This window comes from Salvelinus fontinalis, chromosome 2 (assembly GCF_029448725.1).
Source record: "Salvelinus fontinalis isolate EN_2023a chromosome 2, ASM2944872v1, whole genome shotgun sequence".
NCBI classification, from domain to species: domain Eukaryota; kingdom Metazoa; phylum Chordata; class Actinopteri; order Salmoniformes; family Salmonidae; genus Salvelinus; species Salvelinus fontinalis.
Genome location: NC_074666.1, coordinates 83,640,845 through 83,660,086, shown reverse-complemented (window position 1 = coordinate 83,660,086; position 19,242 = coordinate 83,640,845). Strand labels below are relative to the sequence as shown.

The following is a 19,242-nucleotide window of genomic DNA, read 5'->3' as shown; positions in this document are numbered from 1 at the left end:
CTCGGGACACTAGGCGGTCCTCACCGCAGGTACTACATCCATAAACACGTCAGGTTCCATCTCTGAGCTACTAGGGGACATATCCCTCTTTCCGCACTTGGCGCCAACCTCCCTCACCACACCACTGCCCTCTACACTCAGCTTCTTCTCTGTGGTTATCACTGCACTTGCCACCACAATGAATTCACCCTCACTCTCTTCACGTTCACATTCCTTCTCTAGCATTTCCAAAAGTGCTGTGTAATCCTCAATTCCATATTCCCTCAAAACCGTGAGAGATTTTGAGAGATTTTCAAAACCAAATCCCCGTTTTTTCCCTTGCCCGCCATCTTCTTTCATCCTATCGCCATTCATCCCCAAGCGGGGATCTCATCAGCAGCCACGTTCTCGATCATAATGCCAAATGTACGGCTATGGCGCGCTCAACCGGTGTAAACGAGTACTCACAGGCAACGCTGATTTACTGACTGTAGTGGGATATCTCGTTGGCAATGTAGTCTTTGTTTCAACTTCTCTGGACATTCTTTCCGGTGCGTCAATTCAACATGGCAGCGCCCATTACTCTGGGAGGGATAGTGGAGCAAAACATCACTGAAACGGGACAAATATTACCAGAATCCACATCTGGAGAACTGAAAAGACCTCCGTTTGGAACCCGTTTCCTGACAGACCCACGTCAAGTTTTTCAACATAACGCATGTTTCGTATTTTAGCATGCATACTGGTGGTAGTACACACACATGGATAGCCCTTGATCATGATTCTCAGTTCCATTACATTACACAAGAGTCATTGGATGAAGGTGTGTTCTGTACATGGGTGTTTTGTTAAGAGCCCCAAGGCTTGGTCTGAACATTAACATGCATCGCTTGCAGTACGGCTTTTTAAAACATTATCTTTCATCTTAGCGAGAAATTATTAAAAAAAAGGTTAAATTGATACACACCTTTTGTATATAGGGTTATGGTTCCCACACGGCCATATTTCCATGTTACAGCGCTTGATTATTAGATATCTGCGTCTTCGATCACCTGTGTGTAAATTTGCTTTTCAACAGAACATGTAAGGTCCTTGGACTATGAGGACTAACTTTAGGCTCCATTAGTCTATTATTGGGCTAACATATGGACAGAACATAACAGAACTAGGCATGGGTAGCATGTCTTCCTCTTGGTTTCTAGTGGTGTTGGTGTCTCATTCACTTTCAGGGACAATGTGGAGTGGACAGAGGAGCAAGAGGCAGCTGCCAAGAAGAAGGTCCAAGAAAACAGTCAGCCCCTCCCTCAAGAGAAGCAAGGTTGGTTCTGAACCAGAATCTGGGTTTACAGGAGACGCCCTCCTTTAAGCCCAGAAGCATCCATTCAACTTGCCATTCACCAGCTTTTCAAGCTTAATAATGTCAAAATACATTTGATACTTACCAAAGAAAGGAGTTTCACTGAGCAACTATCATAATTGCTGCCGTCCCGGACAGTATGTACTTCCAAAAAAGGTCTAAATAAAAAGTTACATGCAACCGAAAAAATCTACCTCATTACTGCCATCAGAGATCTGTATATAATGTCTCGACTGACTGATCCACAAATCACCTTGCATCATAAGTAACGACTCATTATTATTTGAAGATCAGTCAGTCAGTCACAATTTACCCATGCTACATTGCAGTTTTAATCCTCTTGAACATGGCCAATGCCTTTTCTGGAAAGAATCTAAATATTGTTTTCGAGCAAGTGCGTATGCGCCAAATCCACGTCTTCTGCACCTCCTGCAATATTAGTAACATAATTAAAATACACCAAAGAAAGCCTTGAAATATGCAATCACTAAAAACGTACCCTTCTGATTATTATTTTTTTTCTCCCCAATTTCGTTCCAGTCATTGGCAGCAGAGAACTGGAAGGTGGCCAAAGTAGGAATTGGCTTTGGGGGTGACCAGTGAAACATACCTGCTGGAGCATGTGCTACGGGTGGGTGCTGCTATGGTGACCAGTGAGCTGAGATAAGGCGTGGCTTTACCTAGCAAAGACTTATAGATGACCTGGAGCCAGTGGGTTTGGCGTCGAATATGAAGCGAGGGCCAGCCAACGAGAGCATACAGATCGCAGTGGTGGGTAGTATATGGGGCTTTGATGACAAAACGGATGGCACTGTGATAGACTGCATTCAAATTGCTGAGTAGATTGTTGGAGGCTATTTTGTAAATGACATTGCCGAAGTCAAGGATCGGTAGGATAGTCAGTTTTACGAGGGTATGTTTGGCAGCATGAGTGAAGGATACATTGTTGCGATATAGGAAGCTGATTCTAGATTTAATGTTGGATAGGAGATGCTTCATGTGAGTCTGGAAGGAGTTTACAGTCTAACCAGACACCTAGGTATTTGTAGTTGTCCACATATTCTAAGTCAGAACCATCCAGAGTAGTGATGTAGGACGGACGGGGAGGTGCGGGCAGCGATTGGTTGAAGAGCATGCATTTAGTTTTACTTGCATTTAAGAGCAGTTGGAGGCCACGGAAGGAGAGTTGTATGGCATTGAAGCTCGTCTGGAGGTTAGTTAACACAGTGCCCAAAGAAGGGCCAGAAGTATACAGAATGGTGTCGTCTGCGTAGAGGTGGATCAGAGAATTCCCAGCAGCAAGAGCGACATCATTGATGTATACAGAGAAAAGAGTCGGCCGAGAATTGAACCCTGTGGCACCCCCATAGAGACTGCCAGAGGTCCGGACAACAGGCCCTCCGATTTGACACACTGAACTCTGTCAGAAGTAGTTGGTGAACCAGGCAAGGCAGTCATTTGAGAAACCAAGGCTGTTGAGTCTGCCGATAAGAATATGGTGATTGACAGAGTCGAAAGCTTTGGCCAGGTCGATGAATACGGCTTCACAGTATTGTCTTTTATCGATGGGGGTTATGATATCGTTTAGGACCTAGAGCATGGCGGAGGTGCACCCATGAAAACAAAGGAGAGCCGCACACTCTAGGAGCTCAGATGCAAAAATGTAATGTCCAACGTTTCGACAGCCAAGCTGTCTTCATCAGGGTATGATCAAACACTGCGGTATGACTCGTTTATATAGTGTCAAAAGACACAGGTGTCTGTAATCATGGCCAAGTGTGGCCTAATATCATTGGTTAATTATCAAATATTAAAATGGCATACAAAGAACAGCATACAAAAAAACTAATGGATAGCATACGATCATAGATTCATGTTAGACTACACAAGCTTACAAACAATTACAAAGTCACAATAATCACAAGAATGGCTTCAGATGCACCCATGAGGTGCACCCATGACCAGCTTGGAAACCAGATTGCATAGCGAAGAAGGTACGGTGGGATTCGAAATGGTTGGGGATCTGTTTGTTAACTTGGCTTTCAAAGACCTTAGAAAGGCAGGGTAGGATAGATATAGGTCTGAAACAGTTTGGGTCTAGAGTGTCTCCCCCTTTGAAGATGGGGATGACCGCGGCAGCTTTCCAATCTTTGGGGATCTCAGACAATACGAAAGAGAGGTTGAACAGGGGTAGGGGTTAGGGGTTGCAACAATTGCGAGGATCATTTTAGAAAAAGAGGTCCAGATTGTCTAGCCCAGCTGATTTGTAGGGGTCCAGATTTTGCATCTCTTTCAGAACATCAGCTATCTGGATTTGGGTGAAGAAGAAATGGGGGAGGCTTGGGCAAGTTGCTGTGGCAGTCCGAAGGACTACTCAGGGTTTGGCGGATGCCAGGAGAATGCTACCTGCCCGAAAGCATAGTCAACTGTAAAGTTTGGTGGAGGAGGAATATTGGTCTGGGGCTGTTTCTCATGGTTCAGGCTAGGCCCCTTAATTCTATTGAAGGGAAATCTTAACGCTACAGCATACAATTACATTCTAGACAATTCTATGCTTCCAACTTTGTGGCAACAGTTTGGGGAAGGCCCTTTCCTGTTTCAGCATGACAATGCCCTTGTGCACAAAGTGAGGTCCATACAGAAATGGTTTGTCAGAATCGGTATGGAAGAACTTGACTGACCTGCACAGGGCCCTGACCTTAACCCTATCGAACACCTGTAGGATGAATTGGAACGCTGACTGCGAGCCAGGACTAATCGCCCAACATCAGTGCCTGACCTCACTAATGCTCTTGTGGCTGAATGGAAGCAAGTCCCCGCAGCAATGTTCCAACATCTAGTGGAAAGCCTTCCCAGAAGAGTGGAGGCTGTTTTAGCAGCAAAGGGGGGGACCAACTCCATGTTAATGCCCATGAATTTGGAATGAGATGTTTGACGAGCAGGTGTCCGCATACTTTTGGTCATGTAGTGTAAGTACCAGAACAAGATATAGTATATGTAGTAGTCAATTTGCATCTCTTCCACTCATTTGAACAGAGGACTTTGACTGCAGGGCGAACGAGTACTGGAATGAATTCTACACCATCCATGAGAATCGCTTCTTCAAAGACCGCCACTGGCTCTTCACAGAGTTCCCTGAGCTGGCCCCACAGTGTCGCCTCAACCGGGACTCCTGTATTGGGGACCATAGAGCTGAGGACAATGAACCACATGGTCTCGAACAGTGTCAGGGCCAAAGCAGTGAAGTCTCCCCTCTGGCCCCTGTAGATGGTGACTTCCCTGGATCCAGTGCCATGTATCGCATACTGGAGGTGAGGAATATTGTATCATAGTATGCCTGCAGTATATGTTAGCTTGAGTGCCAGTCTGTGTTATGCCAACTCATTGTCACTCATTGTAATGTCAAACATGTTTGCCGTGAGAATGAGCAATAGAGTTGGCAAGAGCACAAACAGATATGGGACCAGCTAAGTATATGTGGCCCTCAGGCATAAAGTAGGCTAACCTATGCCCTTGTTTGATTCAATAGGTTGGCTGTGGTGTTGGCAGCACTGTCTTTCCCATTCTGAAGACCAACAAGTGAGTGGTGGTTGGGACCACGTGTATTGAGCAGTCCCGTTATGCAGTATGCAGCCTGATCAGTTTGACTTTGTATAGTAGCTACTACCCTCTTCGTATGCACATGCTGTATATCTGCAATTCAGATCTCAATATGTATTAGATGCAACCCTGTTCGCACCTTCATGTTGCGTGACCCTGTCTTCTTTGTGTGTGACAGTGACCCTGGGCTCTTTGTCTACTGCTGTGATTTCTCCAGCACCGCTGTAGAGCTGGTCAAGGTGAGAAGGAGAAATGCTTGATAGATGATGTCATTAGTTGGCTGATAAATAGATTTATTCATCTTGTCCCTTTCACTACCAGGCTAATTCAGAGTATGACCCCGGGCGCTGCTATGCCTTTGTTCATGACCTGGGTGATGAGGGAGCTATTTACCCTGTCCAAGACGCCAGCATGGGTGTTATAGTGCTCATCTTCGTGCTCTCAGCCCTGCATCCTGACAAGTAAGCCGCCCCTGTGTGACGTTTGAGTGTGGCAACAATCAAGTGTGGGTGCGTGTGTGTGATGGGGAAAATTTAAGTGCAATCAAATTCCCATGTCTTTCTTTTTCTCTGTCAGGATGCAGGCCTCCATCAGCAGACTGGCTCGGCTGCTGAAGCCTGGAGGAGTGCTGCTGCTCAGGGACTATGGGCGCTATGACATGGCACAGCTACGCTTCAAGAAAGGTTAGTTACCATAGGCGCTCAGGTGTGGGACTGTGTGGGATCAAATCAAATTGTATTGGTCACATACACATATTTAGCAGATGTTATTGCGGGTGTAGCAAAATGCTTATAAATTGTGATTAGAGATTTGTACATGTTTTAGGGAAAATCGATTGAATTATTGAATGTGTTCCTTTTTCAGGAAGGTGTTTGTCAGATAACTTTTATGTCCGGGGTGATGGAACACGAGTCTATTTCTTCACACAAGGTAATTAATCAAATCAAAAGTCTAGTATGTACTGCTTTTTAACAGTGGTAATTTGCAAGTCGGTTTATTTATTTATTTTTTATTTCACCTTTATTTATCTAATCACCACACAATCGTCCCACATCTACCTCAGACACTAGACACTTTCGTGTTTTTTTGTGTATAATATCTCCATGACATCTCTCTCCAGATGAGCTACATGACTACTTCAGTGAAGCGGGTCTGGAGAAGGTCCAGAACATGGTGGACCGGAGGCTGCAGGTGAACAGAGGCAAGCAGCTGACCATGTACCGTGTCTGGATCCAATGCAAGTACCGCAAGCCTCATACCCAACCGCCAGAGACACAGGAGTGAGCCAGGAACAGCAGAGAGAACACTGTGGCTTATCATTGAACTAGTGTCTGAGGTATATGTGGGACTGCAACCCCTGGGAGGGATGGATACCTCCATGTGACCATTGTGATGATGGACACCATGGAGATGGATTGAGGGGTGATGTGTGTGCAAAGCATTAGACATGTTTTTCTATTGGGTTCCCTCAGCCATTTGTCTTCACAGCTCTGGTTTCCCCCGGGTGCTATTTGATAATGAATTTCTGACTGAGAGGTGGACATGACTCAGAAACGGAATATAGAGAAGGCTGATGAGCTAATGAAACCTGAACAAAGGTCTGGAAACGCAATATTCTAATGTTTACATTCAACAGACTGTTTGTCATAATCCATTATTTTAGATAAATTGTGCTGTATGAGTAAACTTCTTTTTTTTTTTACATTCACCACTTAAATGATTAAAAAACAGTGTGTAAACCCATCATTGTGACATGATTCCTTTCAGATAATTGCCTTCACTTCACATAAAAAAAGATGATTGCATTTCTGTCTCCCTGAAACCTTATGGGCAGTTTTAGATTGCATGTAGCTAGTTTGTAAATCGACTTCAATTGGTCTACAGTCGGTTTTGGGGGCAGGCGTGGTTGTGGTGAAGGCGGAAAGACAAATTTGAACAATCACGAGAATAAAGGGAGATTTACCGATTATTGTTTACATTCCCCCAAAAAATGAGAAACCGAACCGATCCAGATTCAACTGAAATGATCGGAACAACACAACTTCCGTAACAAATTGTTTGCTAGGGCGAGGAAGGTGAAGCCGAACACCAACTTTGTTCTGATTGAGTACCGAATTAGACCGAACATATCAGATCGGAGGACAAAATTATAACACAAAATAGCCACATCGTTGGATCATATTCGCGATGAAAAGGGCAACTGATGGTCATTGTTCGGGATAAAATACCCCGAAAGAGGCATGGTACGGCCCTTGATGAAAGGAATGTGAACCTGGGGATACCCGTGTAGGGAGTGCGGAAAGGCGGGTTCGGGATACCCCAGGACTTCTAGGCCTAGAAGGGAACTATCCGTCGTTATTGGGGGGCCAAGTAGTCGCTCGTCTCCTAACCGGTAACAAATCAACACCGAAGAACGAGGATTTGGATGAGGCCTCGTTTGGCAGTGTCGAGGTAGGGAGACAAGAATCGTGGACATAAAAAGATTGGACCCGTGGAAAATATAATTACAACAGGTAACCTTGGTCGAGTTGTATTAATGTTTTATTTCTAGCATAAAACTTAGGGTTGGGTCATAATATTCCTGAAAAACAGCAGTTTTTATGTAGCTAACTAGCTAACGTTACATGTTAATCGAACATTTGACATGTCGCTGTCCATCACCCTTAACCTAGTAACGTTAGTTAGCTAACTAGTTATCTATCCCCCTCCTTAAATTGACCATTTTGCAAGTAGGTATATTTTGTTAACATAACATTTTGTTTTTTAGTTACCTATCAGACATATTTGCCAACGAAGTGACCAACTTGCTAGTTACTAGTTAGCTGCACCAGGTGGCTAACGTCGGACGTTAGCTAGTTACTGTAGCTAACTAGCTAGTTAACAAACATTTAGCTTGGGGGGGGTGAAATATTGACACACGTCAACTAAAGTAATGAACAAATGATCATGAGTCATGACAATGTCTATCATGTTACTCTCATTGTTAGTAGTTTGTCCACTGCAAGTGGATGATGGCAAGCTGCCTGTATTCTTCGATCAGCTAGTTAGTTAGCTAGCTAGTTGATTTGATATACTATTAACAAGTTGGTTGGTCGCTGGCCTGACCCTTCTTGCCAAAACGGTCTGCTTCGTCGCCTAGCTAGTTAGCTATGTGGCAAAATGACTCAATCAGATTCACTAATCTTATCACAATACTGTAATCACAGTTTTCAAACCATATTTGCTGAAATGTCCCATGTCAGCACTAGAGTATGTACAACTCTTGCCTGTTTAGTCTTAGGCTTGATTTGTTGTTGTTGATCAAGTTCTGTGTTGGAATCAGTGGTGGTGACTTTAGATTTTTTTAACAAAAACAGGTGTGTCTAAGGTTCTCCATGAGTCAGTTTCTGCGAATTTATAGTTGCATGCGTCAACACATTCATCTATAGGCAACCCTGAACTGGTTGTGTCACTAAATCCTCAAGCTGTTGTCAGAGGATTTCCAACCTCTTGTATTCTTACTCTGTATGATGTTCGTCTGTGCTATGGAAAGTAAACCGATCTGATATCAAATGGTGTGTTTCTTGCTCATTGTCCCTGCAGCCATGATGGAAGAACTGCACAGCCTGGACCCGCGACGCCAGGAGCTGCTGGAGGCTCGCTTCACTGGGGTCGGCGTGGCTAAGGTCTGTGTTACTACACTATATCATTGGAGATGAGATAGCCCTATATAGGGTCCTGCTCCTTTGCCACTCCACCCTTTCTACTAATGTAGGACTGACAACGGGATCTCAGTGTTGCACATCTACTTTAGGACCATATCTATCTTTCTTTGTCTCTCTCTCACCCCTTCTCTTTGTTTCTCCCTTTCTTTGTTTGATTCTCTATTTCTGGTTGAGCTTGGCCAGGGACTGGCTGGCCCCCTCCGCCTCTCTCTCTCTCTCTCTCTCTCTTGAGAATGTGGAGCTGTGTGTCTGTGTTTGTTGGCTGGTGTAATATGGTATCCTCTCCTACTGGCTCATGATGTGGTGGCTGCATATGCATGTGCGGAGGGCTGCCAAGAAGGGAACGGGCAGGAGGGGGAAGTGGGGCAGGGAAGGGCATGAATGCCGGTCACCCTCATCCGCATAGAAACCCTGACCAGATGTTATGGCAGTAGCGCTCTGGCTTTTGATTAGAGGTCCTGCCTGGTGGTGCTGAGGTAAACTCCATCTTAGAGAGCTGCCTTTGTGGAAAGTGATCCGGAGCGCAGAGAGTGAATCAGAGCCAGGACTGGGCTCTATGCCAGCCATAGGCAGAACTGAACCCAGAGCACGGTGCTGTCGCAGAGAAAATGGCGGCTCCCGCTAAAGCATCACACCACGGCCACCCCGTCTGACCAGGGTCCGTCTGACAGAGTTGCAGTGTGTGGAAAGACTGGGATAGAGAGAGAGGAAGTATTAGCCTAGAGAGAGATGAGCGACATATAGCATGCCCTGGTGTTATAGGTCTGAAAGCCCCAAGATATAATGAGGGCAGCTCAGCCTGTCTCTCTCGACCTTGAACAGCCCTGTAGCTCTGCTCCCTATCAGTCATCCTGAGCTGCCTTATAAGCATTGTGGGCGCTGCTTAAATAGGTCCAGAATTGACGACAGAGAGGAATGTGCTGTTTTTCAGCTAATTTCCTGCAATTCTACCAATTTTGCAATGGAGCTGAGAGAATTTTGCATTGTGAAAGCACATTTCCTGCTATTCTAAGCGTTTCTGTGTTCTTATGCTTACACATTATAACTTAACCTATGGGGGCCCCTGGGCATGTACCCTGCATGCCCCGTCAGTAAACCAGCCATTGTTTTTGTAATTTTTTATTCTCCCTGACTGTCTAGTTAGTTATTATTTAGGGGATTTCTAGTTCTCAAAGATTATATAACAAAATATATAGGTCAATTATATTTTCTACATACATTTTAAGGATGGACAGAAAGTATTTCATTTAGCTGCGCCACTGCTAAGTGAATACAGGGGAAACACTGAAAGCCCTCCAATACCCTATCTGAGTAGTAGGATTTCAAAATTGTTTGAACAAGGCTGGAGAGAATGAGGATGAAATAATGAAAGGCGAGAGTGTGAGGGAGAAAAAGATTGAGAGAGACCTACTCCCACCTGCATTAGTTATGTCTGATGTTCAGCAATTTCAGGTTCAATTTAGTTAGAGGGAGCAGCATTATGTGCCCAGAATGACTAAGTATATTTCTCTGATATGGCAGAGCCTGGTGAATTCAAAAGTGAGTCATTTGAGTGACAGGCATCACCTAGGGAACAGACATTTAGAATTGATAGGGTAGGTGCACAGTGTGGAGACGAATGGTGATGATATTAGCTCAACCCGACTCTCTTCTGCTCTCTCTGTCTCTCACAAACAATCACTCACCTTATCTGTTCACCAGAGAGTAGCCATGGGGAGAAGCAGTCAGTCAAATGAAGGCATAATCCCCATCCCTCCCTACCACACTCCTGGTTTAATTGTGAATTAAGTTTAGTCCCTCCCTGCCCTTGGCATATCCTTCCACTCTTTGTCTGACGTGTAATTGTGTGGGTTTGTTTGTTTGTTTTTGAACAGGGTTCAGGCCACAATGAGTCATCCAATCAGAGTCTGTGCAGCGTGGGCTCTCTCAGTGACAAAGAGCTGGAGGTCAGTGTCCCACAGCAGTGACGCCATACATGTTTTCACTCTTATGTGATATTTTAGACATCTTCCGCTGTCATAAAGTACAATGTGTTTCTCCTGCTCTTTATCCAGACCCCAGAGAAAAAGCCCAACGACCAGAGAACGAGGAAGAGGAAAGCAGAGCCGTACGACAGCAGCCAAGGTGAGATGTCTGTCTCCCTTCCTCCGTGATCTCTCTTTCACCTCAGTCGTGCCTTGTCGGCAGCCATTTTGTTGTCAGAATAGATCAACGGCCCACAGATTTTCTGCCTTTTTTTTTTCTTCTCCAGGGAAAGGAGGAGCGAGAGGACAGAAAATTAGTGATTATTTTGAGGTGAGTGTGCTCACTTTCAGGCAAAACGCATCCATAGCTTTGAATTCCTTCGCTCTTCTTCTGACTTTTCCATTAAATCTGTCAGTTTGCGGGTGGTAGCGGTCCTGGTACCAGTCCTGCCAGGAGTCTCCCTCCAGTTGTCCGGTCCTCCCCACAACATCACTCCCTCTCCAACCCCCCAGGCACGGTGAGCATGCTCCCTCACTTCCCTGTTCTTTTTCCTCCTCCCTTTTCACCGTATCTTTCTTTTCTCCCCCCGTTCCTAACGAACCCATCATGTCCTTCAAACTGACCTGAATGCAAAGCAGAATGTTACTGTGGTCCATGAAATGATGTTAGTGGTATGTGTGGATGTCTTTGTATCCCAGATGCAGCAGGGCAGCCCGTCCTCTATGGGTTCAGCCAACACAGAGCACTCATCCTGTTCCCTAAAGCCTGTCTCCCTCTACATGAACCACAAAGCCACACAGGTAGCTGTTACCTTACACCTTCTGTACAGATACACACAGAGCACTGGTGATGTCTGTAATAACTTCCTGTATAATATGACACGTCTCTGGTGAATGTTTGACTTCATCGCTATTTCTCGTCCTCTGGTTCTCCTCCTGCAGTCTGACCTGACGGTAGAGAAGCTAACTGCTATGGAGAACAACAAGAACTCTGACCTGGAGAAGAAGGAGGGGAGGATCGATGACTTACTGCGGGTGGGAACACCACTGCCATCAACGTGTCCTTGTTTTCCCATTCTGTCTTCTAATGGAATAACATGTTGTTGGCCTCGTCATGAGACAGCATTATGCTCCAGACATGGGAACAGATCTCCTCAGAAACTACCATCTGACATTATAAAACAGCGTTGTTTCATTAAAAGGACTATTAATTAATTAATTAATGTTTCAGGCGAACTGTGACCTTCGAAGGCAGTTGGATGAGCAGCAGAGGATGCTTGAGCGGTACAAAGAACGCTTGAACAAATGTGTGACCATGAGCAAGAAGCTGCTGATTGAGAAAGTGAGTTCTCCCTCTGTCCCTACAACAGGCTTGGGAGTCTAGAATAACTTACCCATGTCTATTTTTTTGACCAAGGACTAGCTTTCCCCAAGTATAACGTGTGTGTGTGTGTGTTTTCTCCCCCCAGTCAAAGCAGGAGAAGATGGCGTGTCGCGACAAGAGCATGCAGGACCGTCTTCGTCTGGGTCACTTCACCACCGTCCGACATGGTGCCTCATTCACAGAACAGTGGACCGACGGATATGCCTTTCAGAACCTTATCAAGTAAGGGTCACTCAAAAACCTCTCTCACTGCATCTCATCCTCTCCTCCTTCATACTCCTCCTCTCTACCTTCCTCTGTTGTTTTTAATCTCTTTCTCTCTCACATCAGCACTGACCCTCCCCATCTCCTGTCTGTGTCTCGTCTCTAGGCAACAGGAGAGGATCAACTCCCAGCGAGAGGACATAGAGAGACAGAGGAAGGCCCTGGCCAAGAGGAAACCACCCTCAATGGCCCAGACCCCGCCCCTTAGCCTGGAGCAGAACAAACGCAAGAGCAAGGCCAACGGAGCCGAGAGCGAAGCGTACGTTACCCCGCCTCTTCCACTCTCTGTTTATAATGCATACATTTTCCCACGTTTGGTTCTGTTTATGATGGTGAGTTTCTTCTTCTTCCAGGTTATCACAGGCCGAGTATCACGAACAAGAGGAGATTTTCAAACTAAGACTGGGCCATCTCAAGAAGGTAGTGTGCTGTTTTACATGCAATGTTTCTATGTTTTGTGTATGTACTTTGTGTACTGTTTATCTGTTGGTTCCTGTAAAAGTTGCTAATAAGCTTGCTGTGTGTTGCAGGAGGAGGCAGAGATCCAGGCTGAGCTGGAGAGGTTGGAGCGAGTACGGAACCTGCACATCCGCGAGCTCAAGAGGATCCACAACGAGGATAACTCCACGTATGTGCTCTCTACCAGTGTTCTCTTATTTGTGTTCTCTCTGTTTGACTTTTAATCGGAATATGTCTGATTTCCGCAACAGGTTCAAAGACCACCCCACGCTAAACGACCGGTACCTGCTGCTCTACTTACTAGGCCGAGGTGGCTTCAGTGAAGTTTACAAGGTGAACGCACTCTGCCCGTTCATTAACAGTCATTGGAACTGACATTTTTGTCATCATGGTCAAATGCATAGTTGTATACCCATTGAACTAAGTACAGCGACTACATAGTCCCCAAGGTTTTCTCATAATGATGAACTTTTGATGTTCACCTGAATCCATTTTTTTAAAGTCGGTGCCAAGTTTTCATACGGTTTCATGTTGGTGCCAGGTTTCTCTCAGATATGATAAAGAATAATGGATGTGATAGAATCTTTTATTTGTCATTGATGTCATGTCTCTCACTTTTGAAGGCCTTTGACCTAACGGAGCAGAGATACGTCGCAGTCAAAATCCACCAGTTGAACAAGAACTGGAGGGACGAGAAGAAAGAGAACTACCACAAGTGAGTTCCCTTTTTCTTATAGACAAATCTTTTTTTCCCCTCAGGGTGATATGGGTAACAGAAGCACTTTGGTTTTAACATTGGAGTTTAATATGGTCTCTTTTTCAGACACGCATGTCGAGAGTATAGAATCCATAAGGAGCTGGACCACCCAAGGATAGTCAAACTCTACGACTACTTTTCACTCGACACAGACTCGTAAGTCCCCCCCCAAAGAGCAGCAGAACATATCCAACACATCTTTGGAATAGAACGTGAGAATTTTGGTGGTTTCTAGTTCCGGTGTTATTTTTCTCTTTCAACTCTCTATCCTACTGTTTTGAAACAGTACCTCACAGTTGGTTCCTTTGTCTCTCGTTGTGGAACAGGCTCTGTACGGTTTCTAAACTAAAACAGTACCACACAGCCGATTCCACTCTCGTTGTTCTGTGCAGTTCTGGAGTTGAACAGTACCACATCCTCTCTCTCGCTCTCTCTCTTTCTCGTTATGTCCCAGGATCTGTACGGTTCGAGATTAAAACACTACCTCACCGTGGGTTCCTCCATCTCGTTGTGTTCCAGGTTCTGTACGGTTCTAGAGTACTGTGAGGGGAACGACCTGGACTTCTACCTGAAGCAGCACAAGCTGATGTCGGAGAAGGAGGGCCGCTCCATCATCATGCAGATGGTCAACGCCCTCAAGTACCTCAACGAGATCCGCCCACCCATCATCCACTACGACCTCAAACCCGGTGGGTACACACAGCAGATCACACGAACACTAGCATGGCAGCAGTTACACTGCAATATTAGTATCAGGTCCACACTGATGCGATCACTTACAGTACCAGTCAGAGGTTTGGACACCTACTCATTCCAGGGTTTTTCTTTATTTTTTACTATTTTCTACATTGTAGAATAATAGTGACGACATCAAAACTATGCAATAACACATATGGAATCATTTAGTAACCAAAAAAAGTGTTAAACAAATCCAGATATATTTTATATTTGATATTCTTCAAAGTAGCCACCCTTTGCCTTGATTACAGCTTTGCCCACTCTTAGAATTCTCTCAACCAGCTTCAGCTGGAATGCTTTTCCAGCAGTCTGGAGGAGTTCCCACATATGCTGAGTACTTGTTGGCTGCTTTTCTTTCACTCTGCGGTCCAACTCATCCCAAACCATCTCAATTGGGTTGAGGTTGGGTGATTGTGGAGGCCAGGTTATCTGATGCAGCACTCCATCACTCTCCTTGGTCAAATAGCCCTTACACAGCCTGGAGGTGTTTTGGGTCATTGTCCTGTTGAAAAACAAATGATAGTCTCACTAAGCGCAAACCAGATGTGATGGCGTATCACTGTAGAATGCTGTGGTAGCCATGCTGGTTAGGTGTGCCCTGAATTCTAAATAAATCAGTCACCAGCAAAGCACCATCACACCACCACCTCCATGCTTCACGGTGGGAACCACACATGCGGAGATCATCCATTCACCTGCTCTGCGTGTCTCACAAAGAGACAGCGGTTGGAACCAAAAATCTAATTTGAACTCATCAGACCAAAAGGACAGATTTTCACTGGTCTAATGTCCATTGCTTGTGTTTATTGGCCCAAACAAGTCTCTTCTTCTTATTGGTGTCCTTTAGTAGTGGTTTCTTTGCAGTAGTTTGACCATGAAGGCCTCTCCTCTGAACAGTTGATGTTGAGATGCGTCTGTTACTTTATTTGGACTACAATTTCTGAGGCTGGTAAACTAATAAATGTATCCTCTGCAGCAGAGGTAACTCTGGGTCTTCCTTTCCTGTGGCGGTCCTCATGAGTCATTTTCATCATAGCACTTGATGGTGTTTGTAACTGCACTTGAAGAAACGTTCAAAGTTCTTGAAATGTTCCGTATTTACTGACCTTCATGTCTTAAAGTAATGATTGACTGTCATTTCTCTTTGCATATTTGAGCTGTTCTTGCCATAATATGGACTTGGTCTTTTACCAAATAGGGCTATCTTCTGTATACCACCCCTACCTTGTCACAACACAACTGATTGGCTCAAAAGCATTAAGATGGAAAGAAATTCCACAAACTAACGTTTAACAAGGCACACCTGTTAATTGAAATGCATTCCTGGTGACTGCCTCATGATGCTGGTTGAGAGAATGTGTGCAAAGCCGTCATCAAGGCGAAGGGTGACTACTTTGAAGAATCTCAAATATAAATTATATTTGGATTTGGTTAACACTTTTTTTTAGGTTACTACATGATTCCATATGTGTTATTTCATCGTTTTGATGTCTTCTCTATTATTCTACAATGTATAAAATATGAAAATAAAGAAAAACCCTGCAATGAGGGTCTTCAGAAATGCGATGGAACGCAGGTCGCTCTCGGGGGAGCACGCGTGATCAACTCATGCCAGACACCTGACTCAAAGAGCTCTCCTTCCCTCATTCTTCACAGTAGAAGCATCAAACAAGGTTCTAAAGACTGTTGACATCTAGTGGAAGCCGTAGGAAGAGCAATATGTGTGTTAACTTTTGACATACTCTACGTGTAAAGTAAGTTGAAACGATGACGGCAGACTAAAACGAGACAAGATACCTTTCACTCAGTTATCTTTTGACTCTTAAGGCTGGTTTACAGTTGGTCTATCGACATCGACAGTCTGTAGACTGTTGTCGCAGTGACATCAAGAACGTTCTATCGTCGTCCGACATCAAACTTGTCGTTGTTGTTATGATATGCATGACAGCAGCCTAGTGGTCCAAATAGCATAACTGGTTTATTTTAACACCAATAAATCCATCCGTTTGGGTTACTGGACGAACGCTCTAACCACTAGGCTACCCTTTTAGTACATTTTTATTAATTATTACAGGAAAATAAACTCCCAACAAGAATTTAAGGTAATGGAAAGCTAGTTACAAAAAATAGCTTACAGTTCTGTGTGTGACGTAATAAATGCATAATTTTTTTACTTGTCTCGTTGCTGTCGCAATCAGGTAACCATGACGACACACTTATCTGTGCGACAAGGAAACCGAAAAGTCTCAGTGACTGTCTATAGACATTCTACCAGAGTGTAAATTAAATGTTGTTTTGACAAGTGAAACTTGTCCCATTCGAATTGTCTACAGACATGTCGTTAGACCAATTTATAAACCAACCTTGACAGTATATTACACAGAAATGTCTCATGTTCATTGTGACCTTTTGTTTTGACCTCTGACTTGTCGTTTCCTCAGGCAACATCCTCCTGGTGAATGGCACAGCCTGTGGGGAGATCAAGATCACCGACTTCGGCCTGTCCAAGATCATGGACGACGACAGCTACAACTCAGTGGACGGGATGGAGCTGACCTCGCAGGGTGCAGGGACCTACTGGTGAGGCGCCGCACAAACCAGAACAATAGAATGACTATCTTGTTTGGATGATTGTTATTGTGGAAAGAGTGTTGCTCTAAGCAATGATCTTCCCTTGCAGGTACCTTCCCCCAGAATGCTTTGTGGTGGGTAAAGAGCCTCCTAAAATCTCCAACAAGGTGGACGTGTGGTCAGTGGGAGTCATCTTCTACCAGGCTCTGTACGGACGCAAGGTAATGCAAACACGCACACACTACTAACTCCTCTCAGAATTCTATTCATACTCTTTATATTCCATTTAAGAGATGAGGATGATTTGTGTTGCTAACTTTAGCCTTTTTTCTCTTTCTTTGTCTTCCCCTCCAGCCCTTTGGCCATAACCAGTCTCAACAGGACATCCTGCAGGAGAACACCATACTGAAGGCAACAGAGGTTCAGTTTCCCCCCAAACCAGTGGTCACCCCAGAAGCTAAGGTACTGCTTATTTTTTTCTCTCTGTCTGTCCTTCCTTCACCTTTCTGTCATTTGTTAGTCCATTCCTTAAATTCTTCCTCACCTGGTGTTGTTTCTCCATCCCTCTTTCATTGGTCTGTTACTTTACACATTCATCCCTTTCTGCTCTGTGCACAAATTATTCTCCTGTCACAACGTCTCTAAATGTCCCCTCCTTATCTCTCTCCAGGCCTTTATAAGGCGCTGTCTGGTCTACCGGAAGGAGGACCGTATCGATGTGCACCAGCTAGCCAGTGACCCCTTCCTCATGCCTCACATCCGCAAGTCTGTGGCCACGTCCGGGGCCTCTGGCACGGCTATACCCTCCACCTCCAGCTCCTCCAACAGCAGCGCCTCAAACTGAGCCCTCACTATCTATCTCACTACGAACTGACTGACCTGAGTGGAAGGTGGAGGTGGGGGTGGCTGCCTGATTCAGCCCCCTCATCACTTCCCATCCTGCCTATGTCCCGCCATGGGCTCAGCACCCCAGGGAAACCTCTGGGGTGCAGGCAGGGGGAGCGTGAGGAATCATGGGTGAGGTGGAGGGGGGGAGAGGTGGGGTAATCAGTGTTCCAACTGCAACCTGGAGCCCTCCATGTCCACCCACCCAGCTTCCTTGTCTCTCCCTCCCCTGAGGGGTGTTGTTGTTCTGGGGGTCAAAGCCCTAGGGTCCCCCCACATTGAAGAGGGGGACATGGCACTGAGCTGAGGAGAAATGGGATAATTCAACAATGTTAAGGTGAAAAGAATGGAACAGGGCTGCATTACCTTTGAGAAGTGGAAGGGACTGTTGGAAAACTCTGTTTTCCATCTCATACACACACACACACACACACACACACACACCATGCCTCGGAGTTGTCCCAGATGCTCTGGGTTCTCCTTTTGATAAATGCTTTGGTTGTCATCCAACCCCCTCCCCTGACTGACAGTACCAGTCTAGCCTGCCTTTAGACTGGACCTGAACAAGACCTATGGCGTTCATTAATTTAAGCCACTCTCCTGGGTCGAGGTAGTTTTTGAAGGGAGGCATACCCCCCCCCCCCCCCCTGTCTGTTTTAAATCCTGTGACCAAAGCTTAAGACTTCCAGATGGTGGCACTGTTCCGCTGCAGTTTTTATATTGGTTCTAGTTGTGTTACATGATATATGAAGTGGAAAACTAATGAATGGTCCCTTTTTTTAAGAATTGTTACTTTTACATTTTCCCAATTTTAAGGGAAAAAAAAGCAGTTAGTGGTTTTTAAAAATCTTTATTATTTTTTTGCTCTATTCTCGTTTTAGTAATTCCCCCTTCATAAAAACACATATTTATTTAGGTCTGTTTTAATGAATTTTTTGCCAATAAAATGCAAGGGACTGGTTTACTCATTGTACTGTTGGGAGGAGATTGGGCCTTAGCAGAGAATTGCATAACCCATTAAATACTATTGGTTAAACTGCGATCTGAGTGTTTGTGGGGGTGTTAGTACTGGTTGGGTTGTTTACTCTCAGAAGGCTCGGCAAGCTCATTTCTCTACATCAACAACACAAAGCACACTTATGTAATATTTATTATCTGTAACCTGGAGGTTCCAGGGGAAAGCGGGAAGACCCAGGAACAGCTGGAGAAGGTCTATAGAGAAAGAACTAAAATAATCAAGAAAATCTTTGAAAGGGTGGCAGGTATCCCAGCGGTTAAGAGCTTTGGGCCAGTAACCGAAAGGTCGCTGGTTCGAATCCCAGAGCTGACCAGCACTTAACCCTAATTTCTCCTGTAAGTCGTTCTGGATAAGAGCGTCTGCTAAATGACAAAAATATAAAACGAATATAACGAAGTCGGGGAAACCAAACCTGATGGAGAAGTTTGAATAACCTGAAGACGGGTTGGCTGACAACACCATGAGACTGGACGCATCGATGAGGCAGAAGGCCATGTGGTGGTATGATTCAAATAGCTAACAACCATGTGTGGAATCGTATGTGGCTAGTTTCAGCTCGTTG

General features: G+C 44.9%; 1 protein-coding gene across 3 annotated transcripts; it reads left to right on the top strand.

Annotated features, from left to right (window-relative positions):
• Positions 1 to 514: 514 nt before the first annotated feature.
• Positions 515 to 18,698, top strand: LOC129829362 (serine/threonine-protein kinase tousled-like 2). 3 transcript variants are annotated; one of them, XM_055891042.1, is made up of 28 exons: positions 515 to 700; positions 1,209 to 1,297; positions 4,373 to 4,647; positions 4,866 to 4,915; positions 5,115 to 5,175; positions 5,258 to 5,397; positions 5,513 to 5,619; positions 5,801 to 5,866; positions 8,519 to 8,601; positions 10,515 to 10,586; positions 10,695 to 10,764; positions 10,892 to 10,935; positions 11,021 to 11,122; positions 11,304 to 11,405; positions 11,547 to 11,639; positions 11,836 to 11,946; positions 12,074 to 12,210; positions 12,359 to 12,511; positions 12,606 to 12,672; positions 12,783 to 12,880; positions 12,963 to 13,044; positions 13,335 to 13,426; positions 13,535 to 13,624; positions 13,988 to 14,157; positions 16,648 to 16,786; positions 16,887 to 16,998; positions 17,132 to 17,239; positions 17,448 to 18,698. In XM_055891042.1, the coding sequence occupies exons 1-28, from the start codon at positions 546 to 548 to the stop codon at positions 17,619 to 17,621; spliced, it is 3,042 nt and encodes a 1,013-aa protein (XP_055747017.1). In that variant the 5' UTR covers positions 515 to 545; the 3' UTR covers positions 17,622 to 18,698. The 3 variants fall into 3 exon arrangements, with proteins under 3 accessions (XP_055747017.1, XP_055747006.1, XP_055747010.1); XM_055891031.1 differs by lacking the exons at positions 515 to 700; positions 1,209 to 1,297; positions 4,373 to 4,647; ... (3 more) ...; positions 5,513 to 5,619; positions 5,801 to 5,866 and adding an exon at positions 6,786 to 7,449; XM_055891035.1 differs by lacking the exons at positions 515 to 700; positions 1,209 to 1,297; positions 4,373 to 4,647; ... (4 more) ...; positions 5,801 to 5,866; positions 11,021 to 11,122 and adding an exon at positions 6,786 to 7,449.
• Positions 18,699 to 19,242: the final 544 nt, after the last annotated feature.